Source organism: Anolis sagrei, chromosome 3 (assembly GCF_037176765.1).
Source record: "Anolis sagrei isolate rAnoSag1 chromosome 3, rAnoSag1.mat, whole genome shotgun sequence".
Lineage (NCBI taxonomy): Eukaryota > Metazoa > Chordata > Lepidosauria > Squamata > Dactyloidae > Anolis > Anolis sagrei.
The window spans coordinates 4,995,649-5,023,337 of NC_090023.1; the positions used below are offsets into that span (position 1 = coordinate 4,995,649).

The 27,689-nt window shown below is 46.1% G+C and overlaps 1 protein-coding gene across 1 annotated transcript; it reads left to right on the forward strand.

Moving 5' to 3' along the window:
* Positions 1–10: 10 nt before the first annotated feature.
* On the forward strand, positions 11–26,596 carry XNDC1N (XRCC1 N-terminal domain containing 1, N-terminal like). The gene is made up of 10 exons (XM_060771291.2): positions 11–172; positions 2,308–2,419; positions 12,865–13,009; positions 13,365–13,520; positions 14,897–15,060; positions 17,347–17,423; positions 20,486–20,718; positions 22,119–22,200; positions 24,243–24,406; positions 26,039–26,596. Exons 2-10 carry the CDS (start codon positions 2,375–2,377, stop codon positions 26,260–26,262), a joined length of 1,290 nt encoding a protein of 429 aa, XP_060627274.2. The 5' UTR covers positions 11–172; positions 2,308–2,374; the 3' UTR covers positions 26,263–26,596.
* The last annotated feature ends 1,093 nt before the right edge of the window (positions 26,597–27,689 follow it).

The following is a 27,689-nucleotide window of genomic DNA, read 5'->3' on the forward strand; positions in this document are numbered from 1 at the left end:
AGGCAGCCAATCAGCAGGGAAGGTGAAGGGGCGGTTTGGGCGGGAGATTGAGGACACCCGGAAGGGTTTGCCGGCTCTTCCCTTTTGTGCTTCTTTCTCAGGTTGGTGGAGGACTACAGGGCCCATCATCCAGGGAAAGGCCCAGAGATGGATTGGAGGAGGCCAGAGTGAGGTAGGTTGGCTGGGAATGGGGTATGAAGGTGGGAAAGGGTGCAGGGAAGGCTGGGGATGGAGCAGAGCTTGATTCCAGGAAGGCCTTCCTCTGAAAGAGTCCCCCATTATTCTCTTCTACTCTGGACCATGCTCTGACCTACAAGAAGCACTGCCTGAACATCAAGCAAAAAAGTGGGCGCTAGAAACAACATCATACGAAAGCTGACTGGCACAACCTGGGGATCACAACCAGACACAGTGAAGACATCTGCCCTTGCGCTATGCTACTCTGCTGCAGAGTATGCATGCCCAGTGTGGAACACATCCCACCACACTAAAACAGTGGATGTGGCTCTTAATGAGACATGCCGCATTATCACAGGGTGTCTGCGCCCTACACCACTGGAGAAATTACACTGCTTAGCCGGTATTGCACCACCTGACATCCGCCGGGAAGTAGCAGCCAATAGGGAAAGGACCAAGGCAGAGACATCTCCAGCTCATCCCCTGTTTGGGTATCAGCCAGCACGTCAGCGACTTAAATCTAGACATAGTTTTCTAAGATCTACAGAGACACTAGCTGGAACACCTCAGCAAGTCCGAGTCCAAAAGTGGCAGGCTCAAACCCAGAACCTCAACCAATGGCCAATACCAAATGAGAGACTCCCTCTTGGGCACATATAAGATGGGGCGACTTGGAAGGCGCTGAACAGACTGCGCTCTGGCACCACGAGATGCAGAGCCAATCTTCAGAAATGGGGCCACAAAGTGGAATCCTCGGCATGCGAGTGCCGAGAAGAACAAACCACTGACCACCTGCTGCAATGCACCCTGAGCCCTGCTACATGATGCACAATGGAGGACCTTCTTGCGGCAACACCAGAGGCACTCCAAGGGGCCAGATACTGGTCAAAGGACATTTAATCAACTACCAAGTTTGCAAATTTTGTATTTTATCTGTTTGTTTGTTTTGTTCTGTTAGAAATGTAATACAATGGTCTGGTTGCCCCTGACATGATAAATAAATAACTCATAAAAACACTGAAAAACACAGCAGAAGGGACTTAAAAAGCAAAAAAAGTCCCCCAAAATACATTACAATGCATGCACAAAACCACATACACACACACACATATATGCATGCAGACACACAAAACACATACATAGAAAGGGGGAAGGAAGGAAATAAAAAGGTGAAAGAGGGAAAGAAGGAGAGAAGGAACGAAAGAGAGAAAGAGGGAGGGAAGGAAGGAAGGAGACATGGCAGGATGGAACCAAAGAGAAAAGAAACAGGTAGAAAAAGAAGAAAGAAGGGAAAGAAAAAGAGGGAAGGAAGGAGAGAAAGAGGGAGGGGATGTTGGCCACAGCAACACTAGTCTATATAAATAAAAATGTAATGTTCGTTTTTGGGATTAACATAACTCAAAAACCACTGGACAAATTGCTGCCAAATTTGGCCAGAAGACGCCTACTAACCCAAGGAGTGACCATCACTCAAAAGAAATGATCTTGCCATTTGGGAGATGTAGTTGCCAGGATTTATGGTTCACCTACAATCAAAGAGCATTCTGAACTCCACCAATTATGCCATTGAACCAAATGTGGCAGACAGGACTCCCATGACCAACAGAAAACACTAGAAAGATTTGGAGTGCTGTAGATTCATGCAATGATGGATCTGGACCAAACTTGGCATGAATACTCCATATGCCCAAATGTGAACACCGGTGGAGACTGGGGAAAATAGACCTTGACATTTGGGAGTTGTAGTTGTTGGGATTTATAGTTCACCTAAAATCAAAGAGCATTCTGTACTCGACCAACAATAGGATTGGGTCAAACTTCCCACGCAGAATCCGAATGACCAACAGAAAATACTATGTTTTCTGATGGTCTTTGGCGACCCCCCTGGCACCCCCTCACGACCCCCTCTGGGGTCCCGACCCCCAGGTTGAGAAATACTGGATTAGAGAGCTGTCTGGCCAAAACTTGATCCACATTGTATGGATTTGGTTCTTTTAAAGTTGTGAGCTGCTTTGGGTCTTAATTCTGGAGAAAAAGTGGGGTGTAAATAATCATTAAAGACAGAGGAAGAAGTCTAGCAAAAATAATGTCATCTCTTTCTTTTTTAACCTCTTTTCTCTTCTTCTCCAGCATCTGAGCGTTTTGATGGGGGAAGATCCAGAAACGCAAATGGTGGAGATTCTCCAACAACCTAAAGATGGCTCCAGTTAACATTAAATATGTTGTGTCTTTCACATCTCAGGTAATATGAATGATGTTCTATGTGGTTGTTGTTGTTGTTGTTTTTTTAATTTGAAAGAAAATATGCTGTTTTTGTCTATGAACGGAACTTGAACTGCAAAAATATGTTTACAGTAGGTTCTCAGTAAACCAGAACTCTCAAGCAACTGGTAAAAAATTGAAGAAATAATGCTATAGTAGAACTTTAAATCAAAGTCATGGAATGTGTGGTGGCCTCGCAACCCCAGGTGTTTTTGGAATACATAGATTATTTAGATCTAGCGCAGTCTGGCTTTAGGCCTTGGGTCGAGAAAGGCGGAGTAGAAGTGAGGTAAAGAAATAAATAAGGCCGGGGCATGGAACCGAAACATCCTTAGTGGATGATCTATGCTGGGAGCTGGACAGAGGGAGTATGTTCTGTACCTCTCAGTGCCCTTCGATATCGTTGACCATGGTATCCTTTCGGAGTGCCTCGCAGGAATGAGGCTCGGAGGTACTGTCTTACAGTGGCTCCTGTCCTTCCTGGAGGACCATTCATAGAATCAAAGAGTTGGAAGAGACCTCCTGGGCCATCCAGTCCAACCCCATTCTGCCAAGAAGCAGGAATATTGCATTGAAATCACCCCTGACAGATGGCCATCCAGCCTCTGTTTAAAAGCTTCCAAAGAAGGAGCCTCCACCACACTCCGGAGCAGAGAGTTCCACTGCTGAACGGCTCTCACAGTCAGGAAGTTCTTCCTCATGTTCAGATGGAATCTCCTCTCTTGTAGTTTGAAGCCATTGTTCCATTGCGTCCTAGTCTCCAGGGAAGCAGAAAACAAGCTTGCTTCCTCCTCCCTGTGGCTTCCTCTCACATATTTATACATGGCTATCATATCCCCTCTCAGCCTTCTCTTCTTCAGGCTAAACATGCCCAGCTCCTTAAGATGCTCCTCATAGGGCTTGTTCTCCAGACCCTTGATCATTTGAGTCGCCCTCCTCTGGACACATTCCAGCTTGTCAATCTCTCTCTTCAATTGTGGTGCCCAGAATTGGACACAATATTCCAGGTGTGGTCTAACCAAAGCGGAATAGAGCATGGGGAGCATGACTTCCCTAGATCTAGACACTAGGCTCCTATTGATGCAGGCCAAAATCCCATTGGCTTTTTTTGCCGCCACATCACATTGTTGGCTCATGTTTAACTTGTTGTCCACGAGGACTCCAATATTCACACGTACTGCTCTCGAGCCAGGCTTCGTCACCCATTCTGTCTCTTTGCATTTCGTTTTTTCTGCCTAAGTGGAGTATCTTGCATTTGTCCCTGTTGAACTTCATTTTGTTAGTTTTGGCCCATCTCTTCATTCTAGACACTAGACTAATTGATTCATCCTACGAGAGTTGAATGAAAAGTAATGTCATGGGGGATGTTGTCAAAGGCCTTACTGAAATCGAGATCTGCTACATCCACAGCCTTTCCTGCATCTACCTCCAGCAAACGGTGGCAGCGCGAAAGGGCAAACGATGGTGGCGCTGAGATCGAGCAAACCATGGTGACATGAGAGGAACGGTGGCACATTCGTGGAGGTGTTGGTAACGAGAGGCGCAAGATACAACAACCAGTGGAGGAATCAACCCTTTCTGAGGGTTCTAGAAAGAGCGAGAGACTGCGTGAAGGGGTCTGAATGGAGCAGAACTCGAGTTCTCCGACCGAGGTCCCTCTCAAGCGCAAGCGCGTCGTGCTGACCCTCAAGGAGAAGATGGAAATCTGCGAGAGGCTCGAGAATGGAGAGAGCCGTGCGGTGCTCATGGATGAATTCAACGTCGGCTCGTCAACCATCTACGGCATCAAAGCCCAGGCACAGAAGATCAAGGAGTTCTATTTCAAGTCGGAGAGCGAACGGAGCGTGGAGAAGCGCCACACTCTCCACACGCCGAAGATGGAGGCGCTGGACCAAGCCCTGTACGAGTGGTTTTCGCTGAAGCGGGCCGAGGGCAGCCGCGTGTCCGGTCCCATGTTGCAGGAGAAAGCGAGGGAGTTCCACGAGAAGATGAACCTGGGCAGCCAGTGCTCCTTCTCCAGCGGGTGGCTGACCCGCTTCAAGGTCCGCCACGGCATCTGCAAGCTGGACTTGTCCGGAGAGCCGAGGGCGGCCAGCTTTGAAGCGGCGGCTTCATTTCGCGACGTGTTCAGCGAGTTGGCCGTGGACGAAGCCATTCGCGTAACTCACAGACTGAACACAGAGGCCGTCGTGAACCGCGGGACGATGACGGTCGTAAAGGAGGAAGAGAGCGACGGGGATGGAGGCGATGATAATGATGACGAGGTGGAAAAAGTCTCCTGGCACAAAGCGGCCGCCGCTTTCGAAACCGTTATTGCCTTCGCGGAACAGCAACCTTTCTTCGCTCCTCACCACGTGATGCAGCTGCACATCATGCAAAACATGACCCTGCAGGAGTGGCACAAGGCCGTCACGCAAACAGATCTTCCTTCGTTTCTCCAAAGAGACACTCGTGAATTTGCCAGATCGGCATCATCGACTGATCTAGACCCCAAACCATCCACATCTGCTTTTCCTGACCCTGTCCCATCTGCGGCGGCGGCAGGAGCCAATGATCCCGCTGCAAAGTCTACCCAGTAAAATAATAATAAGGATATTGTCGAAGGCTTTCATGGCCGGAATCACTGGGTTGTTGTAGGTTTTTCTGGGCTATATGGCCATGTTCTAGAGGCATTCTCTCCTGGCGTTTCGCCTGCATCTATGGCAAGCATCCTCAGAGGTTGCGAGGTCTGTTGGAAGTAGGAAAATGGGTTTATATATCTGTGGAATGACCAGGGTGGGACAAAGGACTCTTGTCTGCTGGAGTTAGGTGTGAATGTTTCAACTGACCACCTTATTTATTTCTCGTGTCAGGGCAGCCAGTCAAATATATTACATTTCTAACAGAACAAAGTAAACAAACAGAGAAAATACAAAATGTGTAAGTTTGGTAGTCGATTAAATGTCCTTTGACCAGTATCTGGCCACTTGGAGTGCCTCTGGTGTTGCTGCAAGAAGGTCCTCCCTTGTGCATGTGGCAGGGCTCAGGGAGCATTGCAACAGGTGGTCAGAGGTTTGCTCCTCTCCGCACTCGCATGTCGCGGATTCCACTTTGTAGCCCCATTTCTGAAGGTTGGCTCTGCATCTTGTGGTGCCAAAACGCAGTCTGTTCAGCGCCTTCCAAGTCGCCCAGTCCTCTGTGTGCCCAGGGGGGAGTCTCTCATTTGGTATCAGCCATTGGTTGAGGTTCTGGGTTTGAGCCTGCCACTTTTGGACTCTTGCTTGCTGAGGTGTTCCAGCGAGTGTCTCTGTAGATCTTAGAAAACTATGTCTGGATTTCAGTCGTTGGCGTGCTGGCTGATACCCAAACAGGGGATGAGCTGGAGATGTCTCTGCCTCGGTCCATTCACTATTGGCTGCTACTTCCCGGCGGATGTCAGGTGGTACTGACCACCTTGATTAGCATTTAATGGCTTGGAAGTGTCTGGGGGGAATCCTTTGTTGAGAATGATTTGATGTGCCTGATTGTTTACTCTTTGTTCTTTTGCTGTTGTAATTTTTGAGAGAAACCATGAAAAGGAACAAAATCTGGCTACCAGTATTTAAAAAAAACCTCAAAAATTACAACAGCAAAACAACAGAGAGTAAACAATCAGGCACATCAAATCACCTCTCAACAAAAGATTCCCCCCAGGCACTTCCAAGCCATTAAATGCTAATCAAGGAGGTCAGTTGAAACCTTCACACCTAGCTCCAACAGACAAGAGTCCTTTGTCCCACCCTGGTCATTCCACAGATATATAAACCCCATTTTCCTAGTTCCAACAGGAAAATAACCAGGGTGGGACAAAGAATGCTAATCAAGGTAGTCAGCTGAAACATTCACACCTAGCTCCAGCAGACAAGAGTCCTTTGTCCAACCCTGGTCATTCCACAGATATATAAACCCCTTTTCCTACTTCCAACAGACCTCACTACCTCTGAGGATGCTTGCCATAGATGCAGGCGAAACGTCAGGAGAGAATGCCTCTAGGCCATGGCCATATAGCCCGGAAAAACCTACAACAACCCAATAATAGGGATGTTGTCGAAGATTTTCATGGCCAGAATCATTGGGTTGCTGTGAGTTTTCCTGGCTGTCTGGCCATGTTCCAGAAGCATTCTCTCTGATTAGGCAACTATGTTTGTATATGAATATGTGATTTTAATCAATGTTTTTGTTTTGATTTGCTATGTATTTTATTTTACATTGTTGTATTGATATTATGGCATTGAATTGTTGCCCATGTTATCCACCCTGAGTCCCCGTCCCCCCACCCCCCGGGGGTGAGACGGGCGGGGTAGAAATAGTGTAAATAAATAGTGCAAATAAATGACATTTCACCTACATCTGTGGCAGGCATCCTCAGAGGTTGTGAGGTATTTTGGAAAATAACCTCCCTTGCTTAATGTATTGTCGAAGGCTTTCATGGCCGGAATCACTGGGTTGTTGTAGGTTTTTTCAGGCTATATGGCCATGTTCTAGAGGGATTCTCTCCTGACATTTCGCCTGCATCTATGGCAAGCATCCTCATTACCTGCTTGCCATAGATGCAGGCGAAACGTCAGGAGAGAATGCCTCTAGAACATGGCCATATAGCCCGAAAAAACCTACAACAACCTCTCTTGCTTAGTTTCCAACAGACCTCACAACCTCTGAGGATGCCTGCCGTAGATGTGGGAGAAACGTCAGGAGAGAGTGCTTCTGGAATATGACCAGACAGTCCCTAAAACTTACATCAACCCAATAATAACGACAATGTGTAGTGTGTGTTTTTTTTAAATTATGTTTATGTTAGTGAAGCTGACTGCCATTGAACTCAAAACTGCATCCTGCCTTCACCAAGCTGTCTTCATAATACAACAAAACTGTATTATATTAATTGTGTCTTTGTCTTCATTTGCTTTTAATGAGTGTATTTCCATACAAATATGAAGTCAGTACAGTTTATGCTGCGGTCTATTATGGGGTTTGGATTAGTATTAGTTAGGCCTGTTTTTAATAGCAACTCTCAAGCAACCAGAAACCATGTCTTCCAATCCTCATGGAGCCAGTTAACTGAGAGTCTACTGTACAGGGTTAGTCAAAATGAATAGGCCAATAAGAAAATTAATTGTACCCGAATGTATGTTTACTGTAACCAAACCACAGCTACGTAGCGACAGATAAACTATCAAAGTTTTTTTTGAGCAACACACATGTACGTTAATGCCGCTAGGCGTCGCTAGGAGTTGCTGTTTTCAAAATGGCGGAAAAAAGGTGACTATTCGAAACGACACGATTTTTGCGAATCAATGCAGCGAAGACTAGAGGAGGAAGGCTTTGCCAACAGACTGGTCTTCAGTGACGAGGCAACGTTTCACCTGTGCGGGAAGGTCAATAGGCATAATCTCCGCTTTTGGGGATCTGAAAATCCTCATGCCGTATTGGAACATGTAAGGGATTCGCCGAAGGTAAACGTTTTCTGTGCAATAACCAACCGTCACGTGTTTGGCCCATTCTTTTTCGCGGAGAAAACCGTAACAGGCATAGTGTACGCTGACATGTTGTCTGAATGGTTGATGCCACAATTAGAAGAGAAAGTGCCCGATTTCGTATTCCAACAGGACGGTGCCCCTCCACATTGGCACAACAGTGGACGCGAGTACCTCAACGAACACCTTCCCAGACGTTGGATTGGCCGTGCTGGAGTGACTGATCTTCCATTCCTCCTGTGGCCCCCCAGGTCCCCCGACCTCACACCATGCGACTTTTCTCTCTGGGGGTATGTGAAAGACACTGTGTTCCGACCTCCATTACCGCTGACCTTGGACGACTTAAAACAGCGCATATGTGCTGCATTCGATGCCATTACGTCGGATGTGCTGCAACGGATTTGGAATGAACTGGACTATCGCTTGGACGTCTGCCGTGTCACACGGGGCGCCCATATCGAACATCTCTGAAGGTGAGACAAAACTTTGATAATTTATCTGTCGATACGTAGCTGTAGTTTGGTTACAATAAACATACATTCGTCTAAAATTAATTTTCTTATTGGCCTATTCATTTTGACTAACCCTGTACTTATTACGCATGTGCAACCATGGTTCTAAATGATTCTAAAGTACTTACAAAACTAAAGTTCTGGTGATGAAAACTAGGGGATGCTGGTGCTTTGCTTCTACAGTGTTGCTCAAATTCTGGTGGTGAAACTTTCAGAACTCTTACAAAACTTTCAAAATTTCATTATTATTTCATTATTTGGTGATTTTTATGACAGAACCAATTAGGAACTACCATTTATAATTAAAGCTTTACTCTCCAAAAGGGGAGTAAAGAAAATATACATTACAGTCTCTGATTGTCTTGGGTCCAAGGAGTTTTCCAGCTGAGAAGCTTTCCAAGTTCCCTCTTTCTCAATGGCTGTGAAAGTCAGAACATTCACAACCCCAGTCCAATGACCTATATTGAAGGCACAAAGTCTTCCTCTTGATGCCAAAGGACTGCTTTGAAGGCTCTTAAGATTCCTCAACGTCGTCCAGGTGAGCTGGGCATGAAGTATGGATCTTAAGAGTACAAACTTAAGAATTGGTGGTAAGAAATGACTTGACCAAGGGCTTTGAGCCAAGCCTTTCGCAAGTCCATGTGTTGACCTTTTTGGTGGAAGAATGAAAAGGAAAGCACTGCCCTCCTCCCTAGGAAGGGGTGGAGCCAAACAATTGAGCTGGGGGAGCAAGCCAATTGATGTAAAACAACATTGATAAACAGCTGTAAATAACTAAACCATTCAACTATATATTTACATACAACTGGCGCCAGACGCACCGTCACACCTTGCCAAGCTGCAAATCCCGAAATTCTATGCCATGGAGCAATGGCAGTGAAAATTTTCTCGAAACGGTATTATTCTACAGTGCAGGCGCACCCCGTGTCAAACTACACTCCCCATAATTCCATAGCATTGATCCATGGCAGTTAAAATGGTGTGAAGCTGCATTAATTCTGCAGTGGAGATCACAGCCTAATAAAGCAGATTGTAATAAACATGCCAATGTGGTATTATTGTGATCTATATATTTATTGATCTTTAGAGTTTGTAAAGCCTAGAGAAGGGAATGATGCTGGGGAAAGTGGAAGGTAAAAGGAAGAGGGGCCGACCAAGGGCAAGATGGATGGATGGCATCCTTGAAGTGACTGGACTGACCCTGAAGGAGCTGGGGGTGGTGACGGCTGACAGGGAGCTCTGGCATGGGCTGGTCTATGAGGTCATGAAGAGTCAGAGACGACTGAACGCATGAACAACAACAACAAGAGTTTGTAAAGTGGTGCCAAACAGCATTAATTAGTGTCGTTGGAATTATACTTATAGTCCCACTTTCTTCTGCTTTGGCCATGCCTCACCTGGAATAATAGCCCTGTGTCCAGTTCTGGCCAAATAATAGAACTGTGTCCAGTTCTGGGAATTCAAGGAGGAGATGGACACAAGGAAACGTATCCAGAGAGGGGTCACCAAAATGGTCCAAGGTCTGGAAACTATGAATTCCAGTTAGGAAACTAGAAAAAAGAAGGCTGAGAAAAGAGGACATGATTATTATGTTTAAATATCCGAAAAAGATGTCCCATTGAGGAAGGAGCAAGGTTTGTTTTCTGCTGCTCTGGAGACTGGGACACAATGGAGCCGTGGATTCAAATGGCAGGGGAAATTATTCCATCTAAACATTAAGAAGAACTTACTAATAGTCAGAGCAGTTGGAGAGTCGAATATGCTACTGCCTTTGAGACTAGTGGAGTTCCATTCTCTGGAGGTTTTCAAGCAAAGGCCAGATGGCCATCTGTCAGGAAGGCTTTGATGGTGTCTTCCTGCCTAGCAGAAGGGGTTTGGACTGAATGGCCTTTAGGAGTCTCTTCCCAATCCTATCTCCCCTTGGGAGATAGTGCGGGGTACAAATTTATTATTATTATTAGTAGTAGTATTACACTGCTTAGATGGTACCTGACACCTGGCATCCACCGGGAAGTAGCAACCAACAATGACAGGACCAAGGTGGAGACATCTCCAGCTCATCCCTTGTTTGGGTATGAGCCAGCACGTCAACAACTTAAATCAAGAAATAGTTTTCTAAGATCTACAGAGACACTCGCTGGAACACCTCAGCAAGCGAGAGTCCAAAAGTGGCAGGCTCAAACCCAGAGCCTCAATCCATGGCTGATACCAGATGAGAGACTCCCCCCTGGGCACACAGAAGACTGGGCAACATGGAAGGCGCTGAACAGACTGTGCTCTGGCACCACGAGATGCAGAGCCAACCTCACGAAATGGGGCCACAAAGTGGAATCCACGGCATGCGAGTGTGGAGAAGAGCAAACCACTGACCACCTGCTGCAATGCACCCTGAGCCCTGCCACATGAACAAGGGAGGACCTCCTTGCGGCAACACCAGAGGCACTCCAAGTGGCCAGATACTGGTCAAAGGACATTTAATCCACTACCAAGCTTGCAAACTTTGTGTTTTGTTTGTTTGTCTGTTTGTTAAAAAATGCAATGTAACTGTTTGGTCTGATCCTGACACAATAAATAAAATTATTATTATTATTATTATTATTATTATTATTATTATTATTATTTGAAACACAAGATGAGACCACAGCAGACAAGATCACTCTGCTGGTTGTTGTATTGGATCACACGTCAGACACATCCCAAGTGTCTAGGACTGTGTCATGTATTGGTGAATAATGTGTGCAGATCCCAGTAAGGTGGCCTTTTGCAGCTGGCAGATGGTCATTTTGTCAGCGCTGATTGTGATTAAGTGCAGGCCAAAGTCTTTAGGCACTGCACCCAGTGTGCCGATCACCACTGGGACCACCTTGACTGGTTTGTGCCAGAGTCTTTGCAGTTCAATATTTTAATCCTCATATTGTGTCAGCTTTTCCAGTTGGTTCTCTTCGCTATTGTAATCACCTGGGATTGCAACATCGATGATCCATTCTTTGTTTTTTAACACAATTGTGAGGTCAGGAGTGTTGTGCTCCAAAACTCTGTCTGTCTGAATTCGGAAGTCCTGGAGTAGCTTGACGTGTTCATTCACCGTAACTTTTTCTGGCTTGTGATCCCACCAGTTCTTTGTTGCAGGCAGATGGTGTTTGTGGCACAAGTTCCAGTGAATCATCTGAGCAACGGTGTTGTGCCTCTGCTTGGAGTCTGTCTGCACTATCTTCTTGCAGCAGCTGAGGATGGGATCTATCATTTCGTCTGCTTCCTTGCAGAGTCTACACTTGGAATCTGTTGTCCACTTTTCAATCCTGGCTTGGATGGCCTTGGTTCAAATGTCTTGTTCTTGGGCTGCCAGAATCAGGCCCTCCTTTGTCTCCTTTTTCAGAGTCCCATTTGTGAGCCACAGCCATGTTTTCTCCTTGTCAATTTGGCTCTCCATTTTCCCAGGAACTGTCCATGGAGAGAGAACTTTCTTCTTTTGCCAGTTTTCTGCTCTCCATATAGTGTTTTGGGTTTTTTACGGTGTTCACTCTTTGTCTTTTACACTTTATTATTATTATTATTATTATTATTATTATTATTATTATTATTATTTGAGGTATAACAAGATTAGTACACAGCAAACAAGATCACTATGCTGGTTGTTGCATTGGATCCACATGCTTGTGTATTTCAATGGCTTCTCTGTGTAGTGGACAATTTCAAAAGAAAGGAGGAAACCATGAAAACGAACAAAATCTGGCTACCAGTATTTAAAAACTTCAAAATTACAACAGCACAACAACAGAGAGGAAACAAACAAGGACATCTAATCACCTCTCAACCAAAAGTTTACTCTAGGCACTGTCAGGCCATTATATGCTAATCAAGGTGGTCAGTGGAAACATTCACACCCAGCTCCAACAGACAAGAGTCCTTTGTCTCACCCTGGTCATTCCACAGATATATAAACTCATTTTCATAGTTCCAACAGACCTCACTACCTCTGAGGATGCTTGCCATAGATGCAGGCGAAACGTCAGGAGAGAATGCCTCTAGACCATGGCCATATAGCCCGAAAAAACCCACAAGAACCCAGTGATTCTAGCCATGAAAGCCTTCGACAATACATAATAATAATAATGTTGCAAACAGCTTAAAGTGCAAAATTTTGTCAGCGCTGATTGTTTTTAAGTGCAGGCCAAGGTCTTTAGGCACTGCGCCCAGTGTGCCGATCACTACTGGGACCACCTTGACTGGTTTGTGCCAGAGTCTTTGCAGTTCGATCTTTAAATCCTCATATCGTGTCAGCTTTTCCAGTAGTTTCTCTTCAATCCTGCTGTTGCCTGGGATTGCAACATCGACATTCCATAGTTGGTGGTGGTGGTTGTTGTTGTTATTATTATTATTATGAGCTTGACTGCCATGTTCCTCCTCCTTTCCTGGGCCAGGACCCCAAGCATCCCGTGGAGAACCTTTTGCTGGAGGAGGGCAGCCTTCTTCGCCCCTGGCTCTGCTGCCCTCGGGACCGGAGCCGCCAGCTCAAAGCCGAGCTGCAGCTGGAGCAAGCCACGCGTATCGGCTACGTGGATGTGGGTGAGTGCAAAAAGCAAAAACACACAAAGTTAAAAACTTGGCATGATACTAAATGTCCTTTGACCAGTAGCTGGCCACTTGGAGTGCCTTTGGTGTTGCTCTGAGAAGGTATTATATATGTGGCAGGGCTCAGACCACATTATAGTAGGTGGTCTGTGGTTTGCTCTTCTCTACATTCACATGTCGTGGATTCCACTTTGTGGCCCCATTTCTGAAGGTTGGCTCTGCATCTCGTGGTGCCAGAGCGCAGTCTGTTCAGTGCCTTCTACGTCACCTAGTTTTCTGTGTACCCAGGTGGGAGTTTCTCCCTCTTGGGCCTCTGGCGCTGAACGTGGTCCAATGTCTGTGTCCTCAGGGAACTGTGGCTCGGCCTTCCTGCAGATCGATGTGGGGCGCTCCTCCTGGGCCCCGGGCCAGAGCTACCTCACCCTCCTGCCCTGCACGGCCCTGATGACCCCGGCCGAGGCCAAAGGGGGCCAGAACCGATCTGGGGTCCGAATGTTCAAGGAAGGTAAGGAGGAAGGAAGGGAAGGAAGGAGTGAAGGGGAAAGGAATGGAAGGGAGGGAGGGAGGGAAGGGGAAAGAAAGGGTAGGAAGGGAAGAGAAAAGGAAGGAAGGAGAAAAGAAGGAAATGAGGGATGGGAAGGAGAGAGGAAAGGAAAGGAAAGGAAGGTGAAATGAAGAAGGAAGGAAGGAAGGAAGGAAGGAAGGGAAGGAAGGGGAAAGGAAGGAGGGAAGGAAGGAAGGAAGGGGAAAGGATGGAAGGGAGGAAGGGAAGGGGAAATGAAGGGAAGGTGAAAGGGAGGAAGGAGAAAAGAAGAGGAGGGATAGGAAGGGGAGAGGAAAGGAAGGTAAAATGAAGAGAAGGGAAGAGTAAGGAGGGAAGGGAAGGGGAAAGGAAGAAAGGGAAGGAGAATGAAGGAAGGAGAAAAGAAGAGAAGGAGGGATGGGAAGGGGAAAGGAAAGGAAGGTGAAATGAAGAGGAAAGAAAGGAAGGGGGAAGGAATGAAGGAAGGAAAGGGGAAATGAAGGGAAAGTGAAAGGAAGGAAGGAGAAAAGAGAATGAGGGATAGGAAGGGGAGAGGAAAGGAAGGTAAAATGAAGAAAAGGGAAGAGGAAGGGAGGGAAAGGGAAAGAAAGGAAGGGAAGGGAAAAGGAAGGAAGGAGAGAAGGAAAGAAGGATGGAAAGGGGAAAGGAAGGAAAGAGAAGGAGAGATGGGAAGAGGAAAGGAAAGGAAGGTGAAATGAGGAGAAGGGAAAAGGAAAGAAGGGAAGGAAGGGGGAAGGAAGGAGGAAGGGAAGGAAAGGGGCAAGGAAGGAAGGAGAAAAGAAGGGAAGGAGGGATGGGAAGGGGAGAGGAAAGGAAAGGAAGATGAAATGAAGAGAAAGGAAGGGGAAGGAAGGGAAAGGGAAATGAAGGAAAGAGGAAAGGAAAGAAGGGGAGAAGGAAGGAAGGAAGGTGGGAAGAAGGAAGGTGGGAGGGAGGAAGAGGAAGGAGAAAAAGAAAGCAGGAAGAGAAGGAAGGAAGAAAGGAAACAAAGGAAAAGGAAGGAAGGGAAAGGGACAGAAGGAAGAGGAAGGCAGGTCGCAGCTGCACTTAGGGTCATCGAATCCAAGGTGGGCTCCCACACTAGAGCTGAAAGAGCCGGCAAAGAGCGCACATCCCACCTGAATTCCTGTGGCTTCCTTCTTCTGCAGAGTTCTGTGGCTTCCCGTTCACTACCAAACATCTCTAAACACTCTCCTCCGATGGAGGCAGCCTAGAATCACATTGGCATTTTTGCACATCTTAAACACAAAGCTGCACCACTTAATTATTCCAGATATTCAGATTTTGAGAGGTGACCTCCATGTGTTGGCTCTGTGTCTCCTTGACCTCATCTCCAGGGGACTTCCTGGCTCCCGCTCAGGCTGAGAAGTGGGACCGGGTCCGCCTCACCTGCAGCCAGCCCTTCAACCGACAGGCCCAGTTTGGCCTCACCTTCATCCGGATCCGGACGCCACTGGACACAGAGGAGGCCCAAGCAGCACCGGCCTCCTCTCCTGGAAAGGTACGCACCAAGAGACCATCGTCACTTTGGCAGGAGCAACTGTTCTACCCTTTTCATGTGCACCTAGGTCCAAACTCACGGGATCATAGGATCCTAGAGTTGGAAGAGACCCCAAGAGGCCATCCAGCCCAGCCCCCTTCTGCCAGGCAGGAAGGCACCATCCAAGCCCTCTTTACAGATGGCCATCCAGCCCCTGCTTGATAATAGCAATAAGAATAATAGAATCCTAAAGTTGGAAGAGACGAAAAGAGACAGAGCACAGACAGCGTTCTGCTAGGATAGCTGCTAAAAACGCTGAGCTAATTGGGAGACGCCCTAGCACCTCCTACGTAGGGAATTCAGGGCTATAAATCAGAGGCAGGAGTAGTAGTAGTAGTTGTATTGTCGAAGGCTTTCATGGCTGGAATCACTAGGTTCTTGTGGGTTTTTTCGGGCTATAGAGCCATGTTCTAGAGGCATTTCTCCTGACATTTCGCCTGCATCTATGGCAAGCATCCTCAGAGGTAGTGAGGTCTCACCTCTGAGGATGCTTGCCATAGATGCAGGCGAAACGTCAGGAGAACTGCCTCTAGAATATGGCTCTATAGCCCAAAAAAACCCCACAAGAACCTAGTAGTAGTAGTAGTTGTTTTTTGTTGTTGTTGTTATTATTATTATTATTATTATTATTATTATTATTATTATTATGATGCAGGGGCTGGATGGCTGGCTATGAGGAGGGCTTCGGTGGTGCCTTCCAAAGGCCATCCAATCCAGCCCCCTTCTGCTAGGGAGGAAGGCACCATCTAAGCCCTACTCACAGATGGCCATCCATCCCCTGCTTAGCACAACAACAATAGAATCCTAGAGTCAAAGGGGTCCTCCAAAGACCATTCAGCCCTGCTCCCTTCTGCCAGGCAGGAAGGCACCATCCAAGCCCTCCTCACAGCCAGCCATCCAGCCCCTGAATAATAATAATAATAATAATAATAATAATAATAATAATAATAATAATAGTTTATAGCCCTTAATTCCCCATGCAGGAGGTGCTAAGGCGTCTCCCAATTAGCTCAGCGTTTTTAGCAGCTATCCTAGCCGCCAGCCACCCAGCCCCTGCATAATAATAATAATAATAATAATAATAATAATAATAATTTATAGCCCTGAATTCCCCATGCAGGAGGTGCTAGGGCATTTCCCAATTAGCTGAACATTTTTAGCAGCTATCCTAGCAGCCAGCCATCCAGCCCCTGCATAATAATAATCATAATCATAATCATAATTTATAGCCCTGAATTCCCCATGCAGGAGGTGCTAGGGCGTCTCCCAATTAGCTCAGCGTTTTTAGCAGCTATCCTAGCAGCCAGCCATCCAGCCCCTGCATAATAATAATAATAATAATAATAATAATAATAATAATTTATAGCCCTGAATTCCCCATGCAGGAGGTGCTAGGGCATCTCCCAATTAGCTCAGCGTTTTTAGCAGCTATCCTAGCAGCCAACCATCCAGCCCCTGCATAATAATAATCATAATCATAATCATAATTTATAGCCCTGAATTCCCCATGCAGGAGGTGCTAGGGCGTCTCCCAATTAGCTCAGCGTTTTTAGCAGCTATCCTAGCAGCCAGCCATCCAGCCCCTGCATAATAATAATAATAATAATAAAAATAAAAATAATTTATAGCCCTTAATTCCCCATGCAGGAGATGCTAAGGCTTTTCCCAATTAGCTCAGCGTTTTTAGCAGCTATCCTAGCAGCCAGCCATCCAGCCCCTGCATAATAATAATAATAATAATAATAATAATAACAATAATTTATAGCCCTGAATTCCCCATGCAGGAGGTGCTAGGGTGTCTCCCAATTAGCTCAGCGTTTTTAGCAGCTATCCTAGCAGCCAGCCATCCAGCCCCTGAATAATAATAATCATAATCATAATTTATAGCCCTGAATTCCCCATGCAGGAGGTGCTAGGGCGTTTCCCAATTAGCTCAGCGTTTTTAGCAGCTATCCTAGCAGAATGCCGTTTGTGCTCCGTCTCTTTTCGTCTCTCTAGAAATGTGGGCACTTTCAAACCCTCCTCATCTGATTCTTCTCCTCCCTCCAATTCCTGAGCACTTCCCTGCTCCCCTTCCTCCTCTGTAGGCTGTCTAATCCTGGATTTTCTATGGAATCAACTGGAATCATCTGCATAGCGAAACCACCATCCTCAATACCAGTTTGAAACTGTATTATATGGTCAGTGTAGTTGGGGTTATGATATCTTGACTCTTCTCCTTTTTCCTTCTCTGTTCACCACACACAGAGTTCTGCTGAGCTCCCAAGTAACCCATGGCTTTCCAATGCAGCCATTTGCAGGACTTTCTTCCCAGAGGAGCAAGCGTAAGTACTACTACCACTTCTACAATGGCAATTACTGCTTGTTATTCTTAACAATAGTCGTTTTTTTGTCGTGTCTTGTATTTATTTAGCTGCTAAAAACGCTGAGCTAATTGGGAGATGCCCTAGCACTTTATTTATTTACTTATTTACTTCATTTATATACCACTTTTCTCAAAGTTCACGGCAAAAATTCAATGATAACATATAACTATAAATTAAATTGAACCTTATAAAATAGAAGAACAACAACATCTAGACGTTTCAACATGGAATTAAAACGTATTAATATGAAACATTAAAATCACTTAATTCAAAAGCCGAAGTCCAAGGCCTTTCCAAAAGTCAATTGCGCATAATCCTGTATGTTTTTGGCATTGCTACTGCCCACATCCATTTCTTTCCTTTCTTTCTTAAGGCCAAAAAGGAGGATCTAATTTTGGTAGGGAGGGTGTTCCATAGGCAAGGGGCCACCACTGAGAAGGCCCTGTCTCTCATCCCCACCAGTCGCACTTGCGAAGCAGATGGGAGGAAGGAAGGTGAGAAAGGGAAGGAAAAGGGAGCAAGGAAAGAGGTAGAGAAGGAAGGAGGGAAGGAAAGAAGATCAGGGAAAGAAGGAAAGAAAGAAAGAAAGAAAGAAAGAAAGAAAGAAAAGAAAGAGGGAGGGAGGGAGGGAGGGAGGGAAGGAAGGAAGGAGAGAAGGAAAAAAGAAAAGGGAAGGAGGGAAAGAAGGAGAGAACGAGGGAGGTAAGGTTGGCCACAGCAATGCGTGGCAGGTACAGCTAGTCCATATAAATAAAAATCTAATGTTCGTTTTTGGGATTAACAGAACTCAAAAACCACTGGACGAATTGACACCAAATTTGGACACAAGACACCTAACAACCCAATGTATGTCCTCACTAAAAAAATTTGATTTTGTCATTTGGGACTTGTAGTTGCTGGGATTTATAGTTCACCTACGATCAAAGAGCATTCTGAACTCCGCCAATTATGGAATTGAACCAAACTTGGCACACAGTTCTCCCATGATCAACAGAAAATACTGGAAGGGTTTGGTGGCCAGTGTCCTTTGGTTTTGGAGTTGTAGTTCACCTACATCCAGAGATCATGTGGACTCAAACAATGATGGATCTGGACCAAACTCTACACAAAGACTCAATATGCCCAAATGTGAACACTGGTGGAGTTTGGGGAAAATAGAATCTTGACATTTGGGAGTTGTAGTTGCTGGGATTTATAGTTCACCTACAAACACAGAGCATTCTGTACCCCACCAACGATAGAATTGGGCCAAGCCTCCCACATAGAACCTCCATGTGGGCCACAGCAACGCGTGGTAGGGGACGGCTAGTATCATATAAATTTATATAAATACTAGCTGTTCCCTGGCACGTGTTGCTGTGGCCCAGTCTGGTGATCTGGAAAATCAAGTAATGAGGGAGTGTTGGTTTCTAATATATGTAATTTCTTTATGGTTGTGGGTAAACAGTATTTCTTGCTGTTTCTTTGTCAGTGTTGATGTGGAGAGTGTCTGGTTTTCCTACTCTGGAAAATGCAACATATAATTGTCCTTCTTTAGGGGTCCCTTTCAAATCTATGATACTATACCTTTGTGTGTGTGAATCATATCTATCTATCTAATCTATGGCTGGATGGCTCTTTGTCAGGAGGACTTTGATTATGTTTTCTTGCTCTGGTGAAGGGAGTTGGATTGGATGGCCTTTGAGTATTTTCTGTTGGTCATGGGGGTTCTTTGTGGGAAGTTTGCCCCGATTCTGTCGTTCGTGGGGTTCAGAATGCTCGTTGATTGTAGGTGGACTGTGAATCCCAGTAACTACAACTCCCAAATGTCAAGGTCTATTTCACCCGAACTCCATCTGTGTTTATATTTGGGAGTATTGAGTGCTTGTGCCAAGTTTGGTCCAGATCCTTCGTTGTTTGAGTCTACAGTGCTCTCTGGATGTAGGTGAACTACAACTCCCAAACTCAAGGTCAATGCCCACCAAACCCTTCCAGTATTTTCTGTTGGTCATGGGAGTCCTGTGTGCCAAGTTTGGTTCAATTCCATTATTGGTGGAGTTCAGAATGCTCTTTGATTGTAGGTGAACTATAAATCCCAGCAACTGCAACTCCCAAATGCCAAGATTCTATTTTCCTCACACTCCACCAGTGTTCACATTTGGACATATTGAGTATTTGTGTAGAGTTTGGTCCAGATCCATCATTGTATGATCTCTACGTGTAGGTGAACTACAACTCCAAAACCAAAGGACACTGCCCACCAACCCCTTCCAGTATTTTCTGTTGGTCATGGGAGAACTGTGTGCCAAGTTTGGTTCAATTCCATTGTTGGTGGGGTTCAGAATGCTCTTTGATTGTAGGTGAACTATAAATCCCAGCAACTACAACTCCAAAATGACAAACTCAGGTGTTGTTTTTTTTTTTTTTTTTTGAGTGAAGGACATACATTGAGTTGTTAGGTGTCGTGTGTCCAAATTTGGTGTCAATTCGTCTAGTGGTTTTTGAGTTCTGTTAATCCCACAAACAAACATTAGGTAGGTAAAGGTAGTCCCCTGACATTTAGTCCAGTCATGTCTGACTCTGGGCTGTGGTGCTCATCTCCATTTCTAAGCCGAAGAGCCAGCGTTGTCCGTAGACACCTCCAAGGTCATGTGGCCGGCATGACTGCATGGAGCGCCGTTACCTTCCCGCCGGAGCGGTACCTATTGATCTACTCACATTTGCATGTTTTCGAACTGCTAAACAAACATTAGATTTTTATTTATATAGATATTTATATATTATTTATGTAAAACATTATATAATAATAATAATAATAATAATAATAATAATAATAATAACAGACCTCACTACCTCTGAGGATGCTTTGCCATAGATGCAGGCGAAACGTCAGGAGAAAAATTGCCTCCAGAACATGGCCATATAGCCCGGAAAAACCTACAACAACCCAATAATAATAATGTTGGTCTCTGTTCTCATGATGCATCCGTGCTGCTGCTTCGGTCCTTCCTCACTGGGCTTTCCTCCCTCCATCTCTGCAGGGTTTCCGAGGAGGAAGTGGCCCTCAGGAGCCGCCTGCAGCAGCTCAGCCCCTCTTCCGGCCCCGGAGGAAGCCCCTCACCCTGCTTGAGCCGCCCAGCCAGGATGGTACTCAAGGCCGCCTCCTCTTCCTCTTCCTCGGCCTCCCGCAAGAGAACCTTCCCGCTGCTGCCGGACTCCTCTCCCCTTGGGGCCAAGGGCGCAGAGGAGAAGAGGTCAAGCAACCCGGGATTGCGTGAGTACTTTACGTCATGCTGGGACAAGGCTCTCCGCTCTCACCTCCCCAACAAACAAACAGACAAAGCACAACATTTGCATAAGTTCTTGTGGGTTTGCATAAGTTCTCTAAAAAACATTTGCATAAGTTCTCTAAAATTACAACAGCAAAACAGCAGAGAGGAAACAACTAGGCACATCTTAACACCTCTCAACAGAAGATTTTCCCAGGCTCAGCCAGGCCTTCAAATGCTAATGAAGGTGGTCAGTTGAAACATTCACACCTAGCTCCAGCAGGGAAGAGCTCCTTGCCCCACCCCAGCCATTCCACAGATATATAAACCCATTGTCCTAATTCCAACAGACCTCACTACCTCTGAGGATGCTTGCCATAAATGCAGGCGAAACGTCAGGAGAAATGCCTCTAGAACATGGCTCTATAGCCCGAAAAAACCCACAAGAACCTAGTGATTCCAGCCATGAAAGCCTTTGACAATACATACAACATTTGCATGCTTGGTAGTTGATTAAATGTCCTTTGACCAGTATCTGGCCACTTGGAGTGCTTCTGGTGTTGCCGCAAGAAGGTCCTCCCTTGTGCATGTGGCAGGGCTCAGGATACATTGCAGCAGGTGGTCAGTGGTTTGCTCTCCTCCGCACTCGCATGTTGTGGACTCCACTTTGTGGCCCCATTTCTTGAGGTTGGCTCTGCATCTCGTGGTGCCAGAGCACAGTCTGTTCAGCGCCTTCCAAGTCGCCCAGTTTTCTGTGTGTCCAGGTGGGAGTCTCTCATTTGGTATCAGCCATTGGTTGAGGTTCTGGGTTTGAGCCTGCCACTTTTGGACTCTCACTTGCTGAGGTGTTCCAGCGAGTGTCCCTATAGATCTTAGAAAACTATTTCTTGATTTGCTGGCTGATACCCAAACATGGAGCTGGAGATGTCTCTGCCTTGGTCCTTTTACTATTGGCTGCTATTTCCCGGCGGATGTCAGGTGGTGCAATACCGGCTAAACAGTGTAATTTCTCCAGTGGTGTAGGGCACAGACCCCACGTGATGATGCGGCATGTCTCATTAAGAGTGACATCCACTGTTTTAGCGTGGTGAGATGTGTTCCACACTGGGCATGCGTACTCAGCAGTAGGAGCATAGCACAAGGGCAGATGTCTTCACTGTGTCTGGTTGTGATCCTCAGGTTGTGCCAGTCAGCTTTCGTATGATACTGTTTCTAGCACCCACTTTTTGCTTGATGTTCAGGCAGTGCTTCTTGTAGGTCAGAGCACGGTCCAGAGTGACTCCCAGGTATTTGGGTGAACAACAACAATAATACTGTATTTATATATTGCCCTATCTCCCCAAAGGGATTTCTAGTCTCTCATTTAACTGACCTTAACTTGCTCTTGTCCTGGTGCATCTTTCAGGGTCCAAGCAGGAATCCTCTGGAAGAAGAGATGGGAAGAAAACAAACCAAAGAAGAGGATTGGGCGGCAATAATGCGGGAAGGTAATCTTGATTGTCTTTGGCACTTGCTTCTCTGTTCAGTTCTGGTGAATGATTAAATGTGGATGGTCTGTTTGCTGCGTGCCATAGAAAATAATAGGATGGGGTCATTCAAATTTCACACCAATGGAGAGAGTAAGAAACACTGGGATGTCTGGTGGAGGAAACACATAAAATCTAGGATGGAATTGTCCCCGTAGGAAAGCCTTCACTTGGGTGGTGGGCAGTCTGGTGTTGCCGGAGGGCATTGGCATGTTCATGGTGCTCTCTATAACCTGCAATGCTATTGGAGGGTGGGTCTTTGGTGGCTCTTCATGGGTGGGGATCATAAATGTTTGTGGATTTGAGAGTTTGTCTGTGTAAGTGGGCACCCCAGCCACATACACACATACTTATCATGTTGCCAGGGCTTTGCCTTATTTAGGTAGAGATGAACCAAACTCCCAGTTTGATCAAACAGTTTAATTAAAACAGCACTTACTTGCTGGCTGTTCTACTAGACCAAAATATAAAGCACAAAGATAGCACTCAGCCACAGAATAAACAAAAACTGATAGCAAAAACAACTCCGTAGTCAAAGGGTCCAGTCCAGTGGTCAAACGCCGAGAGATCAATAAACAAAGTCCAGGGATCAAGAGTCTATACCGTAGTCCAAAGCCAATCCAAAGATTCAAGGTTCCAGGATTCCAAGATTACAGGAGACAGGTCAGGATACCAAAAATCCAACAGACCTGGGGGGGAAACCAGCAGCATCCACCACCAAAATATGACAATACTTTTCTCCCAAAGATCACTTCCAAGGCTCGCTCCTTATATCCACAAACACCCAGCTGCAACCTATCTCTTGCTTACCTCCACCCTTAATTGCTTTCACCCATGAACTCTTACTTACAAGATTACTCAACCCTTTAGAACGAATACTTACATTAACCCTTCCATCACCAAGCACCATCAGCTGCAGAACATGACAATACTTTCACTTTTCTTTATTTATTTACATTGTTTTTATTCCGCTCTTCTTACCCCACAGGAGACTCAGGGCGGATTACAATGCACATATACATGGCAAACATGCAATGCCATTTAGACATACAACATATATAGACAGACACAGAGACAATTTAACATTCCAGTTTTTCTGGCTTCATGAGGGTATGCTCGATTCCGGCCACAGGGAGAGCTGCCACTTCACCATCCACTTGTGCCACTGAGTCCTTTGATAGAGTACTTCCTCGTTCTTCTGCACACTGCTGGAAAGTTTTATGGCATCGTAAATTAGTTAAATTTAAGCATAAAGCAGTACCTAATTTTGACAGATGCAACTGTCTTTTAGGTTGCATAGGTCAACAACAAGCTAGACTATTAATGGCCGGGAACTTACTCAGACCCGGGCTGGCTTTGAACTCATAACCTCTCGGTCAGTAGTGGTTTAATGCAGCTGGCTACTAACTAACTGCGCCACAGCCAGGTCCATGTGTATAAATAGATTATAATTTATTTATTTGCAGTATTTATATTCCGCCCTTCTCACCCCGCAGGGGACTCAGGGCGGATTACAATGTACATATACATGGCAAACATTCAATGCTATAGACACACAACATATATAGACAGACACACAGAGGCTATTTAACTTTCCAGCTTTTTCATGAGGGTATTCTGGCCACCAGGGGCGCTGTCGCTTCACTGTCCTTTTGTGACACTGATGGAGTACTTCCTCATTCTTTGCATGCTTGCTGGAGATTTTTATGGTCTCGTAAATTAGTTAAATTTGCCTCCCCGCATAAGCGGTACCTAAATTTCCTACTTGACAGATGCAACTGTCTTTCGGGCTACAAAGGTCGACAGCAAGCTACACAAATTGGTCGGAAGCTCACTCCGACCTGGGCTGGCTTCGAAATCATGACCTTTCGGTCAGTAGTGATCTTAATGCAGCTGACTCCCAGCCAGCTGTGCCACAGTCCCAGTAAAGGTAAAGGTTTTTCCCTGACATTAAGTCCAGTCGTGTCCGACTTCTGAACATCTATGGATGTTTCTTCTTGAAGGCCCAGGAATGTCTCTCAGAGGAAGGGAGGAGGAGCCCAAGACCGGAAGAGAAATCAGCAGAATGTGGAAAGAAGAGAAAATGAAGAGGAGGAAGAGAGAAAGGGAGGAGTGAGCAGGCCAGAGGATGGAGTGGTGGCCATAGGCACCTGTCCCATCTGCGCAGGTGAGTGTTGTGGTTCAGCGTGATTCTGGGCCTGAGCTTGAGATGTTCTCTGAGAAGAAATGAATGCCACTGATTTAGATAGCGAACAGGTGGAGAGGCCTCTGTCTTCCCACACTGATAGTGATAGTGCAGAAAGCCTTGATAGTGACCTGACCCGTTAAGCATGCCTTGATTTGCGGGTCAGGAGGAGTACACGCCTAGCCAGCAGAAGAGAAGCCAGCTTGGGGAAAGGTCATCGCAATGCTTTCATGTTGGTGAGAATGTAATGTTTTCATGTTAGCAAAAGGGTATTTAGGCTTCTCGGGAACAAAGGGAGTGTCAGTTCAACGTAGCTCTTTAGCCTGAAAGCTTCTTGGAATACCTTGGCTTGAAAGCAGTTTGCTTTGGGTTTCCTGCATCGTGATTCTTTGGGCTTGTGTTTCCTCTGTTTGCACCATGTTTTAACCTTTGTTTAAAAGATCATGCCTTTTGTTTTTACTTGAAGGACCTTGGAACTGTATTCTGGAGTTAACCTAAGACTTTGGAACTTTGCATTGCTTATTCTTTATTTTTGACTTGGATGTTTTCTTCAATAAACTACAAAATCCTACCGCCCTTATGTGATGGTGTTTGGGAGCAAGGCGAAGCTTACTCTGAGTTGCAACAATGAGAGGAAAAGGCCCAAGTAGTGAAGCTTCTTTTCAATGCCTTGCTTTTTAAAGCATTGTCCACACCAGGCCTGGGCAAACTTGGTATTGGGGTTCAGCTTGTGTGTGAACCTGAACCTGATTCTCTGATTGTATTTTCTGATGCCAATGAAGATGTTGATTCTGAGGGCAACGTAGAAGATGACGGCTAGTGTAGTGAAACTCCTGCAGCCTTGGAAAGTGAAAGTCCAAATTCCCATTAGAATATTTCAGAGCGAAGCGGTGAACTTTCACTCCCTTTTCCTCCCAGTCTTAGCTCTCCAGAGAATCTGACACCTGGTCTCTCTAATGAGGATAAGAGAGGGCAGATTTGGCAGAGCAGGGGAGAATCTCAAAGTTTACGAAGGTCAGCTAGACTGAGAGAAATGCAAACAAATCCGGCAGGCGTGTCACGTAATAGATTTCTCGGCGTTAAGAACCTCACGCCTGGATGCATCTTCAGACCAGGCATCGTTCCAGATTCAAGCATCATCCTTGATTCCAGTGGCCTTATTCCTAAGAGGCTTCCTAGTTGCTTCAAGTACGGTTAGTGGATTGCTAACAGGTTCCAGGATTTAACAGTGTTACTGTGGGTTTTTGATCTTGTTCATGGACATTTCTTGTTGTTGATTTTTACTGTGGCTTTTTACCTTGCATATTTCCTCTATTTTTATACTCATTTTCCTTCAATACAAAAGGATTGTTTTTCCTGAAGTCAAGTGTGGTGGATTGTTGTCTGAGGGTCCAGTTTCCTGCTCTGGGTTGCAACACTTGGGCCCTTCCTCCAGGTGTTTTGGACTTCAACTCCCACAATTCCTAACAGCCGGTAGGCTGTTAGGAATTGTGGGAGTTGAAGTCCAAAACACCTGGAGGAAGGACCCAAGTTTGCCCATGCCTGCCTTTGGGAATGTTTCTCAACCAGCCATGGGTTCCAAGCAGCATTTCAGTTCCCTTCTTCTCTTCCCAGGTCGCTTCCCTGCCGATGCCTTACCTGCGCATGCCTCCAGGTGTGGAGAAGAAGAAGACCTCGCACCCAGTCCTTCCTCCTCCTCGTCCTCCTCATCCTCATCATGGGAAGAAGGCTGGGTCCAGTGCCCCATCTGCCAGGTGCCTTTCTCTGCCTCGGAGATAGAGACCCACGCCAGCGGATGTGGGGATCGGGGCAGTCCTTCTTGGCTGTGGGCAGAATAGGAGGAGAGCACCTGCCCAGTGAAACTCTCTCCATTGGCTCCCATTAGGCTGAGGGTCTGTGTCTTTGGACTGTGACTTACCTGGATAAGGACCCTCAAGGAGGAGGACTTCCTCACATAGGAAGGTCCACCTTTAATTGCAACTACATTTGGGAAAAGAAGAGCAGCCCTTGTCTGCCCCACAGATTCTTTCCATTCCTCCCACCCTTCCCCATTTTATATATATACATACATACATACATACATACATACATACATACATACAAAAAATGGCAATATGTTTACATATACATTAACATTCCTGAATTAAAAAACTGTACAGTTTCTCTTACCTACATGGCATGTCTACTCTTACTTACTTAGGTGATCCCTCGTTATCCGAGTAGGATAATCCTCCAGGGTGGGTACGCAGGTGACTGTGGAGCCCTATTCTTGATCCACATCTTCTCCCACAGTGAGGACATCGGTTTCCAGGTGGGAGGCGGTCCCGGTCGGGGTTGGCTTGACACGCCTTCCTCTTGGCATGTTTTTCTCTTTCACCCTCCATTCGTGCCACTTCAAATTCTGCAGCACTGCTGGTCACAGCTGACCTCCAGCTGGAGTGCTCAAGGGCCAGGGCCTCCCAATTCTCAGTGTCTATGCCACAGATTTTAAGGTTGGCTTTGAGCCCATCTTTCAATCTCTTTTCGTGTCCTCCAACATTCTGTTTTCCGTTCTTGAGTTCGGAGTAGAGTAACTGGTGGTCGGGCATCCGGACAACGTGGCCGGTGCAGCGGAGTTGATGGCGGAGGACCATCGCTTCAATGCTGGTGGTCTTTGCTTCTTCCAGCACGCTGACGTTTGTCCACCTGTCTTCCCAAGAGATTTGCAGGGTTTTCCAGAGGCAGCGCTGATGGAATCGTTCCAGGAGTTGCATGTGACATCTGTAGACAGTCAACGTTTCGCAGGCATAGAGCAGGGTTGGGAGGACAATAGCTTTATCAACAATGCTGGTGATCTTTGCTTCTTCCAGCATGCTGACGTTTGTCCGCTTGTCTTCCTAAGAGATTTGCAGGATTTTCCGGAGGCAGCGCTGATGGAATCGTTCCAGGAGTTGCATTTGATGTGTGTAGACAGTCCATGTTTCACAGTCATATAGCAGGGTTGGGAGGGGAATAGCTTTATAGACAAGCACCTTGGTCTCCCTACAGATGTCCCGGTCCTCAAACACTCTCTGCTTCATTCGGAAAAATGCTGCCCTCGCAGAGATCAGGCGGTGTGTCAGTGTTGACTTTGGTGGAGAGGTGGCTGCCAATGTAGCGGAAATGGTCAACATTTTCTAATGTTACACCATTGAGCTGTAGTTCTGGTATTGGAGAGGGATTGGCTGGTGACTGTTGGAAGACCACTTTGGTTTTCTCGATGTTCAATGACAGGCCGAGCTTCTCG